We start from the raw sequence: 14,027 nt of genomic DNA, 5'->3' as shown, positions 1-14,027 counted from the left end.
ATGAGATCGTGACCCGAGCCAAAGTCGGAACTTAACCGACTGAGCCATCCAGGCGCCCCTCTTTTAAGCCACCGCAACAGGTGCAGTTTAGAGCTGACCTGAGAAAAAAAATGTCCCAAGAGTGAGATCCTTTCTAAATTGTAGTTGTTAAGCCTGTCATTGGTTCTAGTAAGTAATGGAACTTTGAATTTCTCTTAGAGAATTACTCTGCCAAAGTTTGGGAGCCTGAGGTTTCCAGATAGGAAAATGATTTTACTTCCAAAAAACTTTTTCAAGGTAATCTTTTCTTCTGAAACACCCCAGAAAGAATGTGGCCCTTATAGCGGATTACCCCATTAAAGTCAAGTTTAACATTTTGGAGACTTAAAAAGGAAAAAAAAAATTGATTTCAAAAAATTAGTTACAACGTCTAAATTCCTGTATGCATGGGCTATTTTCTACATCTCTTTTGCTCAAATTGCTTTTGAATATGTCTTTTGAGTCAAATTTAGTAGCTTCCTTAAAACATATACTTTTGATTAGTCACAGCTCAAGGTACCAATCGTTTTAAGGAAGGCGAACGATACATGAAAACTACAGCAACTACATCAAGATCACCACGACTCACATTTATTTTTAGTGAATAATCCTGTTCCATCCTTTATCTTGGTTTAACATTCTCATCAACAGTGAGGAGTCCTACTAGGCAGATGCTTCTTAATATTCTGGTTTTTCTTTCTCTACAGATCTCAATATTACAATGTGCTATAAGGTACCTATATGCATTTAATATTGCAATGCTCTCATCTCAGGACTGGCAAACTCTGGCCCACAGGCCAAATCTAGTCCAAACCTGTATTTGTATGGCTTGTGAAATAAGGAGAATTTTTACATTTTTTCTTTTTTTTTTTTAAGTTTATCTGTTTTGACAGAGACAGAGATAGCATCAGTGGGGGAAGGGCAGAGAGAGAGAGAGAGAGAGAGAGAGAGAAAGAGAGAAAGAGAGAGATTCCCAAGCAGGCTCTGCACTGCCAGCACAGAGCCCAACGCACAACTCAAACTCACGAAGCCATGAGATCATGACCTGAGCCAAAACCAAGAGGCGGACGCTTCACTGACTGAGCCACACAGATGTCCGGAATTTTTGCATTTTTACATGGCTTTTAAATAAGTGCCTGAACAATAGCCTTGATTTTGCCTCTTACCCAAAATGTCTAAAATATTTACTATCTGACACTTTAAAATTCTCTGACTTCTAATGAAATAATTTTCTGCTTAGAAACATTTATATCAAGTCCACATTAAGGTTTGATCTTGACTGAATGCAGCTTGAGAAGACTCTAGGGGTAGAACAGAGAAGAGATATGAGCACCGCCGAGTTCTCCGACTCTGAGATGCTGGCGGCTTGGTTTGCCGTGCATCCTTCACCTTGATGTGTCCTGTGCAGGCCAACTTGGTGGTGCAGGAGAATCGCTACGTCTTGGCCATGCAGGATCTGCAGAAGGCCCAGGCCGAGCTGGACGACAAGCAAGCAGAGCTCGACGTGGTGCAGGCCGAGTATGAACAGGCCATGACTGAAAAGCAGGTAACTGTCCTGTGGCCTGGGAGGGAGCTTCGTACACCAACGTGGCTCTTGTAAACCCTTTGTTCCTTTGCTGCCTTCTCTCTCCAAGGGTTTGGTTCCCAGAAGGGATTGATTTTGCATAGACATGATTCATATACAACATATAATCCCTCACTAAGCCCTGGAGTTTGTTCCTAACACACGCCAGGGTCCTTGTTGAGAGGTCAGGATGGTCAGCCAAGATAGGAGTAGGTTCTGGAACATAAACATTCTGAGTCTCCTTACTGATGGCAATGGCACAGCACCTCATGAGGCACTTTCTGTTATGGTTTTCAAATCCTGACCTCCCACTTCATCTCATTTAACCTTTGAAACAATTTTGCAAGGGATGCAAGGTGGATATTTTAATTCTCACTTTGGAGATAGGAACTGAGGTCCAGAGGGTGGCTCCGGGTCTTGGGCTGGACAGTCTGGACTAGACCTTGCCCTTCTGGTGTCCACTCCACCGTCTTCTCAGCCCGTGCATACTTTGCAACTGGAGGACCTTTCAGAAGCTGGGTTCATACATTTCTGAGCCACTAGGCAACAACAACTTCTTTATCTTACTTATCCTAATTCCAGTTCCACTGGGGACTCTTTGCTGCTGGAAATGCAGGCAGCGTTAATGCAGACCTAGCGTAGCTTATGCTACAGAGCTCCTCACTTGTCCAGGCTTCTAGGAGCTGGGGTTCCTGGGATTTGTAGTGTTTTAGGGGAAGGGAAACCGGGTTATGACTGGCAAGCATTTGTGTATAAGCATAGAGAAAATGCCTAGAAATTTCAGAGGAAAGGCACCAGAGTTTCTAAGTCACCAGGACTTTGTAGTGATTTTTTTCCCTCTCAGTCTAAATACATAGGGTTCACTTGGGTGTTTTGTATTTGTGAAAAAATCTCTAATTGTCTTCTTTTTAAAAAAAATTTTAAGTTTATTTGTTTGAGACAGAGATAGAGCAAGCAGGGGAGGGGCAGAGAGAGAGGGAGACAAATATTCCCAGGCAGGCTCCATGCTGTAGGCAAAGGGCCTGATGTGGGGCTTGAACACACAATCTGTGAGATCATGACCTGAACCTAAACCAAGAGTTGGACACTTAGTCCACTGAGCCACCCAGGTGTCCCTCTAATAATTTTGTTAAAGTGGACTGCCCCCCCCCCCCCCCCCCCCCGCCCCAGGTTATATAAGCTTCTGGCCCCATAAAATCTGTATCTGCCTCTGATAAATCCTGTATTTGTTAATAGGAGGTAGATTCGCTCTGTTCTTTCCTTGATGATTTTCTGGGGTTTCCTCCTGCCCCTTCTCAGTCCTCTCTTGTCAGGATTGAGATTCCTGCTCTGGTAGTCCATTCTCTTATGGGAGTCCCAGCAAGGGAACTTAGATAAACACTTCAGTTTCACTATATGCAGAACGAGTGATACTTTTGCTTAAAGATAAATCGCCGGAAAGCAAAATAAGAGCTTTTTAGAAATTTTAGAGAAGTAATTATGTAACCTATTTGGGTTTGTTAATTATGCTCTGTGAGATTCACTTATCATAATATAAGGAGACAATTAGCATCACAATTTGAAAGCGCCTACTTCAGAAACTATGGGGAAGGCATGCTCATTTCTACCACGTTGGACCCTCACCTATGTTGGGAGGTGCTACTGAATACACTAAAAATATTTTACGCCTCATTTTATTACGTTTCAGTTGTAACATTTTTGCATTAATTCATTCAATATGCTTTTTTGGTTTTGAGCGTCTGCTGTTAGGACCGTACAAGACCTGCTCCCGTAGAGGTATGGCTCTGACTTGAAAACTTGTTTCAACAAATGTCAAGCTTTTAAATTAAAAAAAAACACAAAATCTGGCTGTGAGTGTATCTACCTCCCACATGCTGGAGTGAATCTGACCGTTAGGCTTTTTGTGACTCCTTCCTCCTGCATAGGGCTCCTTGAGAGTCCAGGAGGCCTACAGGCTTATGGAAGGCAGGGAGGGGCAGGGCACCCAAGCCCACAGTTCATCATGGTCAGATGGATAAGCTCACGACTCAGGCCTGTGTGTCCCCTGAAGAAGTGTGTGCCCTGCTCCTCTCTGCACAGGGCAGTGCCTTTTTGGGGACCCATTTCCCTAGGCCCTCTGGACAGCTAGTCACTCTCTGGGAGTACTAACAGACAGTGGGCTGGGACACTGCCCAAAGAACCCAGGGGACTCTGCTCCCTGCCCCCGCCAAGCTCGGGGGTGGGTGGGGGGAGCTGCTTTAACACTCATGAATCTGCTCCTCTCTCTTCCCTGTACCCTCATCCCCTAAAGGAGTGTGGGGTCCCAGAAAAAAAAAAGCCAGAGAGGAGGGCCCTGGCCATTTTCTTATTTGGCCAATGGGGAGTTGGGATGATGAAATTCAGGAAGACAACCTGATCTTTTTTTTTTTTAAGTTTATTTATTTTGAGACAGACAGAGAGAGTGCAAGCAGGGAAGGGGCAGAGAGGGAAGACAAAGAGAATCTCAGGCAGGATCTGCACTGTTAGCTCAGAGCCCGGCCTGGGACTTGAACTCTTGAACTGCGAGATCATGACCTGAGCCAAAATCAAGAGTCTGATGCTTAAGCAACTAAGCCACCCAGGTGCCCCAAGACAACCTAATCTTAAAAATAGCTTTTACATGAAAAGTTTGTTTTCAGAAATAAGTGATGCAATGTCATACTTCCCAGCTGATATCTTTCTTCTTGGGGAGAAACAACCAAATATGGGCCATATAGATGTGGGGGTGCACCCCAGCTGGGTTTTAGGTTTTCTGCATTAACACTAGGGGGAAAGGAAAACAGAGCAGACTAGAATCCCAGAGAACAAACTAGAATAAATATCTTGCTTTTGAAAAACACTGTATTGGGTTGTTATTACAAAAGCAACTGGTGTTTCTTGCGGAAAATACACATAGGTAATCCTGGAAATGAACTCTAAAAGTTGATTTTATTTTTTTATTGTTTTTTTTTTTATTTTTATTTTTTAACGTTTATTTGTTTTTGAGACAGAGAGAGAGAGCATGAATAGGAGAGGGTCAGAGAGAGGGAGACACAGAATCCGAAACAGGCTCCAGGCTCTGAGCTGTCAGCACAGAGCCCGACGTGGAGCTCGAACCCACGGACCGCAAGATCATGACCCGAGCCGAAGTCGGCCGCCCAACCAACTGAGCCACCCAGGCGCCCCTAAAAGTTCATTTTAAATAAAGAGCAAAGTATTTGCTGTCTGAACATATTCCTTGATTTACATATGTTTTAAAAATATATGCAAAATATAACATTTAAAAATATAATTCAACACATAACTGCTTTATAAGTTGAATTTTTAACTTAGTCATATATCATGAATATCTTTCTTAGTTATAAAAATTTTCACAAGATAGTTTTTAATGGCTTCAGGGTATTTTTATTCACTGGCACACCAAAATTTATTTAAATAATGCTCTATTTTATTAGACATTTAGCATATATAACATACAAATATATACTATATTATGTGTAACATATACATATGTTTTATTTATTTATTTATTTATTTATTTTTTAAAATTTTTTTTTTTTAAACGTTTATTTATTTTTGAGACAGAGAGAGACAGAGCATGAACGGGGGAGGGGCAGAGAGAGAGGGAGACACAGAATCGGAAACAGGCTCCAGGCTCTGAGCCATCAGCCCAGAGCCCGACGCGGGGCTCGAACTCACGGACCGCGAGATCTTGACCTGAGCCGAAGTCGGACGCTTAACCGACTGAGCCACCCAGGCGCCCCCATATACATATGTTTTAAATGAACTTCAGTGACTGGTCCTGTAGCTAAATCTTTAACTATTCCACTATTACTTCATACATATAAGTCTTTATAAGAATTAGCAGTTGTCTCAGAGAGAGGCCCATTTGTTTCTAAGAACTGAGCACTGAGTGGCCACAGCATGTGGAAGTCTGGGTCAAGTCTTTTATTGCCATGCAGAGCACCAGGGAGGGACTGGCTGAGCGAGGTGTCACTGGGATTGGTGAGCGAGCCTCAAAACACCACAGTCTGGGGATAATCTGAAGTTTCACCTAAAGAAAAAGGAGAAGTGGAGTTAGATAAGGCAATAATGGTGCTAGAATTTTAACATGAGAAGTATTCCTGATTTTCAAGCAAAGATATGTATTTTTTTTTACTTTTCTTTGTGCTTTATGAGATTAGTAAGTATGCTTGTATTTTATTTCTATTCTTATAGGGAAGTCATAAATGATGCAGATCTCTATTATCTCTTAGTTATTAACACGTGGGGAGAGTCTGACCCGTTGGCTTGGGACCCTACATGAAGGTTTATAAGAGACAGTCTTTGGCTGACACAGGCACAAAGGCATTGAATCTTATGCTTCCTAGGAAATAAATGGCTCCCGGGTCTCAGAAGGGCAGATAATATATAATGGTTTAAAATCATATTTTTGAGCCAGAGGCTGTATTTTTCTGAACATAAATTTCCTTCTGATTATGGCCCTTTTTAGACCTTGCTCGAAGATGCCGAGAGGTGCAGACATAAGATGAAGACCGCCTCCACACTGATTGGTGGCTTGGCAGGAGAAAAGGAAAGGTGGACGGAACAAAGTAAAGAGTTTGCTGCACAAACAAAAAGACTTGTAGGTATGTATGCAAGTTCCTTTACTGATCAGATTATATGTTGACCACGGTAGGGAGTTAGCAAAGTGGAACTTTTATCAGAATACAAACCAACATTCTAGTACTTCAAATTCCTGTGTGTGTCTGTGTGTGTGTGTATGTGTGTGTGTGCGTGTGTGTGTGTGTGTGTGTGTGTGTGTGTGTGTGTGTTTGTGTTTGTGTCCAGATATTTCAGAAGGATGAATATTGGTCTGGCATCTATGCAACCCTGAGTAGATGTATTAATGACCTTCAACATCTTATCAGGTCGTTTTTCAATTCCCTTATGAGCGAATGGTCATACTGATCAAGGTCACTTTGAATGGAGGCTCTGTCTTCTGAAGTTGTGTATCTCTTAGATTCCAAGGTCATACTCTTACATCCAACAAGAGTCGAAATAATCTAGTGCTTGACACTAGCAGGTATCACTTGACGGACCATTTGGACCCTGTTTAACAAGAAACCAACCTACTTCGTATTCACCAAGGCACAGCAACATGGCTACAGTTTGGTTTCTGGAAGTTAGTTTAAAAGAATGTTTGCCTTTGGAGTGCCTGGGTGGCTCAGTCGATTAAGCGTCCAACTTTGGCTCAAGTCTTGATCTTGCGGTCATGAGGTTTAGCCCCTGGTCAGGCTCTGTGCTGACAGCTTGGAGACTGGAGCCTGCCTCAGGTTCTGTGACTCCTCCCTCTGCCCCTCCCCCACTGGTGTGCGCCTTCTCTCTCTCTCTCTCTCTCTCTCTCTCTCTCTCTCTCTCTCAAAAATAAATGTTAATATTCTGCACAATTACAAGGCTGATTATAAAATACTTCAGTAGTGTTTTGTTTTCCGTTTTAGGGGATGTGCTGTTGGCTACAGCTTTTCTATCTTATTCTGGTCCATTTAACCAAGAGTTTCGCAATCTGCTGCTAAATGACTGGCAGAAGGAAATGAAAGTCCGGGAAATCCCATTTGGAGACAATCTAAATCTCAATGAGATGTTGATTGATGCCCCTACTATTAGTGAATGGAACCTCCAGGGTCTGCCAAATGATGACCTATCCATTCAAAATGGAATTATTGTCACAAAGGCATCTCGCTATCCTTTGTTAATTGATCCACAGACTCAAGGGAAGATCTGGATTAAAAATAAAGAAAGCCGGAATGAACTCCAGGTAATTTGAGTTCAAGTATATTTATGTTACTGGTCAAATTTTATTGTCTCTGATGAGCAGGAGTCCGAGAACAAAGAAATATTTGAAAATAGTAGAGTTGTAATCCTAATAGAGCAATAACAGATGCAAGCCTAAAATCTGATATTAAGATCTTTTCTAAAAATTGTATTTACATTTGTGTTGATCTCTACTGATGCCATCTTTCAAAGGTTGCAGACTCTCTTCTATTAGAGCCTAGAACTCTCCATGATGAACAGAGCAGGGTGGAGTTCCATCACACTGAGTATACAGCACTTTACAAGGACACATCATGATTATTCCATTATTATTTATCACCAAATTGGTGGTGGTAGTGAGAAGACAGGTTGCACGGGGGAAGAACAGTTTGCTAAGGAAAAGGATGGAAACGGTTTAAGCTTTCTGTATAATTTCACCAAGAATGGGTTCCAGATAAGGATTTCTAAAAATTTCTGCAATAGACTGCTGGAGCACCATTTAGTATTTGTCATCTCTGCACCTTGCATCATGATACTGTGAAAGCAACTCTTGGATCCTGTTCCTAGGTCACATCTCTAAATCACAAGTACTTCAGAAACCACCTGGAGGACAGTCTTTCTCTTGGAAGGCCCTTGCTTATTGAAGATGTTGGAGAGGAACTAGACCCAGCACTGGATAATGTTTTGGAGAGAAACTTCATTAAGACTGGGTCTACCTTTAAGGTCAGTTAGACCTATTGATAATGATGTGTAGAGCCATAACCATGAGGCCAGGTCAGTGTGACATAGATGGAATTTTCTCAATAGGCAGGAATTCAACTTTGAGTCAGTGCAAGAGGCATTTGCTTTTCTCCTCTCCACTTCCTGAGTTGGGATCAAAGTGTTCAAAAGCAGTCCTTCTAGAGATATCTACTTCACTCGTGTGACAGAATCTGACTCCATTTTGATGGTTGACTGTGGACATGTTTCAAAACCCACCATGCCCCTCACCCTTTCTGTCCCAAATCTGGGCAAGCTGATAAGAAAACCTGGGGCTCTCTCCTTTGGCAGTGGTGGGACATTCAAGCCATGCAGTCCTCTGTTCACGCCCTGTGTGGGGACTCTCATCCTACCCCTACGCCCTAGCCACTAGCTGTTTTTTTCCTATTGTCTCAATCAATTTTTGGGACCTGTTTGGGAGCCCACCTTAATCTTCCCCCAAATCTCCATACGTGAGCAATAAACCTTTTCATTCCCTTTTGGTGCCTGTGTGATGTCATCAGTCTTGACCTCTGAACCAAATTTTGGGTAAAGAATCCATCTCACTTCTGTGGTACGATCACACCACTTCTGGTGCAAAATTCTACATTTATGATATATATTGGTGCACATTGAACTCCCTCCCTCCTTCTTCCCTCCTCCTTCCCTTCCTCCTCCTTCCCTCCTTCTTCCCTTTCATCCTAGTGGTTTGAAGCCCTGTGAATGCCCAATGACCTCTTCTTTTTCAGTTTACGAATACCTCTGGTTACATAATTGTTTAAAGCAATGCTTGATCCCGTGCAAAAAAGGACACGGTTAGGTGCATTTGTTTTACCACTTTCATGTTATTTATTTATTATTTTTTTAAGTTTATTTATTATTTTTTAAGTTTATTTATTTATTTATTTTGAGAGAAAGAGAGAGAGAGAGTGAGTGATCAGGGGAGGAGCAGAGAGAGAAGGAGAGAGAGAATTCCAAGCAGGCCTGGCAATGTCAGCACAGAGCCCGATGCGGGCGGGGCTTGAACTCACAAACCAGGAGTTCATGACCGGGTCTGAAAGCAAGAGTCGAATGCTTAGCCAGATGAGCCACCCAGGTGCCCCGAACTTTATTTTTATAATAAAGGTGAAAGTTGGTGACAAGGAGGTAGATGTGATGGATGGCTTCAGACTCTACATTACCACCAAACTGCCCAATCCAGCCTACACCCCTGAAATAAGTGCTCGGACCTCTATCATCGACTTCACTGTCACCATGAAAGGTCTGGAAGATCAGTTACTGGGGAGAGTCATCCTCACAGAGAAACAGGTGAGTGAAGCGTGACCATCTCCTTTTCTGCATTGTGTTGTGATTCTTTCATTGGTGAAAATAACATGATAAAAGTTGTAGTGGGATTGAGTCCCCCCTTTTTATTCCTATGTTCTTCCCTGTATTAATTTCCAAGTATCTTAGGTAATTACTAATCGATTACCCCATATGTTTTATCTGTCTCATAAATCACATTAATCAATTGATTTTGTGTAGACTAATGATGTAACTATGAGGCTGTCAGCCTCAGACTCGGCATCATTGTTCTGGTCTTATTTTGCTTTATTTTTCTGAAGTTTGCTCTATTGTGAGTTCTACTCACCTGTTCACTTTTAGGTTTCCAGAATACAGTGAGGTTTTGCTTTCATTTGATTCATGATTATGCTTTTGGAATCTAAAATTAAACCTTTGTACCAGATCACACACCACATTCTCAAGTCTCATTTGTTACCTAAGAGAGCTCTGTGTGTGATCTGACATGACAGACATTTGGGGCCTCAGAGCTTCACGGAGTGCCTTTTGGAGGCTGCTGGCTTAGTTATGCTCTGCTAGTATAACTCCATATCTGTTTTCTCTACCTCTGTTTTGCGGAATAACTTCATGATCAACAAAAAATGGCCACTAATTGGTAAACTTCCTTGTTTTGAGTCAGTATTTTCTCTAGGGAGCATGTGAGTCTTAAAAGAATCTAGAGGGTTTCAATAGGACTGCTTTAGTAAAACCGTATGAACTCTCAAAGTTGCTGTTGATTTTCTCCTGGGTTCATTAGCAATGAGGAGTCTAGTTTACTTTATAGCGCCTTCTACACCGACCTAATGGCTTATTTAGGTTAAAATTATTAGCAAAATCTTTGGAATCTGTCCTTCACATTATTTTGATTATTATTATTATTATTATTATTATTATTATTTTTTGTATGTTTCATGCTTAGTCTTCTGAGTCCTGTATGTTGATCTCTTTCTTTTTTATGTCCATCCTCCCACCCTTTTCTTTTCTTTTCTTTTTCTTTTAAAAATACTTTCTTTTTATTTTTTAGTGCATAGTGCATAAATCATAGAGTCATATGGTTGGAAGTTGCATAGAGTCATATGGTTGGAAGGTTCGATCTGACTTTGTAAATTCGTGTGGTTAGTAACCTCTGTATGGCAGGAACCGATGCCAGAGTTCCGACCACAGACTTGAAGTCTCTCGAAGTAATGACAGCCTTCAGACTACGTGCTTGCTTATTTTTGGAGCCTCAGTAGAGGTGGTTGGGAAGCTTAGTGCTGCCATACCGTTACTTGAGGAAGGATTGGGATTCCTGATCAACAGCTTGTGGTGTTGAGCAGGGAACCCCGACAGTCTCTGGGGCAGCATCCTTTCAACCATATCTTAGGCTGCTCTCACCTGTGGCATTGGCTTCAAGGAGATAAGGGGCCCTGATGGCAGTTTGAATAATGTACTCGTCTTTGGTTTTCTCACATTCAGCTGCGATGAATATAGTCTCCTTGGAAGAAATAATTTGGCCTGACAGATTTTGTTTGCAACAAAACAGCTCCGGAGCCATAATTGTTACAATAGAAGTTTGAGATGAAGTGAGGAACACTTTAAACTCCTTTGAAGACTTTGCTTTTAAAACTTTTATTTAAATGTTTTTATTTATTTTTGAGAGAGAGAGAGAGAGAGAGAGAGACACAGCATAAATGGGGGAGGGGCAGAGAATCCCGAGGGGAGCGGGCTCTCTGTTGTGCAGAGCCTGACACAGGACTCGAACTCACAAACCTTGAGATCACGATGTGAGCTGAAGCCAGACGCTTAACCAAGCCACCCAGCCACCCCAACTCCTTTGAAGATGTGAACAGCCTTGAAAATCCAATATGGATCCCAAGCTGGGCTTTTTCTTACCTCCTGGAAAGGTATCTTGAGTATCTTGAGAAAATTACTCCTTTACTGTTGTCTCCTGATGAGAATCCATTCCAGCCTCACAGTAGATAATTCTTAGAAAAAGTATGGCCGTAGGAACGTGACTCTTACTCTTATAATATCAGAGGGTCCCTTACTCTGAACCACATTATTATAGAACATGTAACCTATTTTTTTTTTTTTTTTGAGAGAGAGAACTCAAGTGAATGAGGGGCAGAGAGAGAAAGGGAGAGAGGGAGAGACAGAGAGAGAGAGAGAGCAGCAGAACTCACCCAAAGCAGGGCTTGTGTTTACCTAAGGTCGAGCTCATGCTCACCCAAAGCCAAGCTCAAGCTTATGATACAGGACTCGAACTCATGAACTGTGAGATCATGACCTGAACCGAAGTCAGATGCTTAAGACGGAGCCACCCAGGCACCCTAACCTGTATTTTCTTTCCTCTAATGCAAGGTCTCATGCAAGAAGTGAGCTGGTGGGCTTAATTTTGATGAATTTTAATTCATTTAATTTTTGATGAATTTTAATTCATTTAATTTTTGATGAATTTTAAGTAGTACACTTCTTGCAAGCAGCCATTTCTTTTTTTTTTTTTAATATATGAAATTTATTGTCAGATTGGTTTCCATACAACACCCAGTGCTCATCCCAAAAGGTGCCCTCCTCAATACCCATCACCCACCCTCCCCTCCCTCCCACCCCCCATCAACCCTCAGTTTGTTCTCAGTTTTTAACAGTCTCTTACGCTTTGGCTCTCTCCCACTCTAACCTCTTTTTTTTTTTTTTCCTTCCCTTCCCCCATGGGTTTCTGTTAAGTTTCTCAGGATCCACATAAGAGTGAAACCATATGGTATCTGTCTTTCTCTGTATGGCTTATTTCACTTAGCATCACACTCTCCAGTTCCATCCACGTTGCTACAAAAGGCCAGATTTCATTCTTTCTCATTGCCACGTAGTATTCCATTGTGTATATAAACCACAATTTCTTTATCCACTCATCAGCTGATGGCCATTTAGGCTCTTTCCATAATTTGGCTATTGTTGAGAGTGAGCAGCCATTTCTTTTGTAGCATCTAGTCCTCTCACCGCATTCCTGCGTCAGCTCACATCGCCGAATCTTCTCAGCCTGGGTGGTGGCAAGTGGGTCTGAGTTGATATCTGGATCCTTCGGGGCATTTCTTGAAATTGCGTAACTCATTTGAAAAGAGCCAACAGATACAAAAAGTGTTTTTAAGTCTGAATTGTTCCTTTGACCTCAGTGACAAGGCAGTCTTTCTAAACATGATCACTTTTTAGGTAATTATTATATACATGATACCAATATAAAATGTTATAGAGCCAAGGGGGGCTATCAGAAGCCAGGAAGACCCCAGCAGTAAGAAGTTGGTGTTGGCCAGGGTCGGGAGGGGGCGCTGGGGTGGCTCAGTCAGTTAAACGTCGGGGTCTTGATTTTGGCTCAGGTTCATGAGCTGAAGCCCCGCGTTGGGCTCTGCGCTGGCTGTGCAAAGCCTGCTTGCGATTCTCTCTCTCCCCCTCTCTCCCTCTGCCTCTCCCCTGTGTGCTCTCTCTCTCTCTCTCTCTCTAAATAATAAATAGACATTAAAGAAAAAGAAGTTGGTGTTAGAAAGCATCTTCTTTTACGCATGGAGCTGAAATGAAGGGTGATTCTCTACAGTCACAGTAACTTAAACCTTCACTGGTCTGTCGATTCTTCTTGTGGAAGGTGGCTTGGGACAGTACCTTATGATACCAGGGATTCTTTGAATCCATAAACCCACCAGCTGTCCAGTGTCTTGGAGATACAGGTAGTGGGATCTGGTCTTGTGAGTGCTCGGCTGGACAGCCTGCTGGAGCCTCGGGTTTGTTTGCTTCAGAAATGAAGGGAGGGGTGCCTGGGTGGCTCGGTCGGTTAAGCGTCTGACTTCAGCGCCAGGTCATGATCTCATAGTTCGTGGGCTCAAGCCCCGCGTCAGGCTCTGTGCTGACAGCTCGGAGCCTGGAACCTGCTTCAGATTCTGTGTCTCCCTCTCTCTCTGCCCCCTGCCCTGCTCACACTCTGTCTCTGTCTCTCAAAAAGTGAATAAACGTTAAAATAATGATGATGATGATGATGATGATAATAATAATAAACCAGCAGCAACAACAACAACTTCCTTGGATTCACTCTCACCTTGCCCCCAGAGAACAAGACAGAAACTCAAAGAGAACTGTATACTATTAGCAGAAAAATACTAACATAGATTAACAGCATTTACTGGCCACACAACACAGGGCTTCAGGGCTCACCTTGTTCAGAATCCTAGATGAGCGAGCAGGTCCAACACTTCATTTCCTTCGGAGGTGGAAGAATCACTCAAACTCAGTGGAACCGAGAGGAGAAATAAGGTAACGAAGCCCTGAACGGACGTCGGTATCGTGAGCTCACTGGTATGGAGAACAAGTAAATCTGAGTTCTCTTGCTTAATCTTTCTACTGTAACCCCCAGTGTAAGATGCAGAAGAGATGGAGCCTTTGGGAACGAAAGCCTGGGTGATCCGCGAGAAAGGAGGGCTCTTGAGGGCCATCATCTGTTTCCTTCCACTGATTTCAAAACCGTGGTTACAGATGCAGTTTATGTACACAAATAATTTTAGTTTTCATTTGCGTCTTTGTTGAGCCACTTAATTTTTGATCATTTAATTAATAGATAGTATGTTTCATGAAATCATCC

General features: G+C 42.4%; 1 protein-coding gene across 2 annotated transcripts in view; it reads left to right on the top strand.

The window, feature by feature from the left end:
- The window catches only part of DNAH5 (dynein axonemal heavy chain 5), a 284,081-nt gene that overhangs the window by 225,390 nt on the left and 44,664 nt on the right, over positions 1-14,027 (top strand). For both annotated transcript variants that reach the window (XM_078444422.2, XM_078444417.2), the window contains exons 61-65: positions 1,427-1,564; positions 6,072-6,207; positions 7,060-7,376; positions 7,940-8,095; positions 9,236-9,418. In XM_078444422.2, the coding sequence (XP_078300548.2) occupies positions 1,427-1,564; positions 6,072-6,207; positions 7,060-7,376; positions 7,940-8,095; positions 9,236-9,418 (930 nt within the window). The remainder of the gene's footprint in view (positions 1-1,426; positions 1,565-6,071; positions 6,208-7,059; positions 7,377-7,939; positions 8,096-9,235; positions 9,419-14,027) is intronic.

Source organism: Panthera onca, chromosome A1 (assembly GCF_046562875.1).
Source record: "Panthera onca isolate mPanOnc1 chromosome A1, mPanOnc1 haplotype 2, whole genome shotgun sequence".
NCBI classification, from domain to species: Eukaryota; Metazoa; Chordata; class Mammalia; order Carnivora; family Felidae; genus Panthera; species Panthera onca.
Note: the sequence above shows the minus strand (reverse complement) of the source record. Positions and strands in the feature narration are given on the sequence as shown.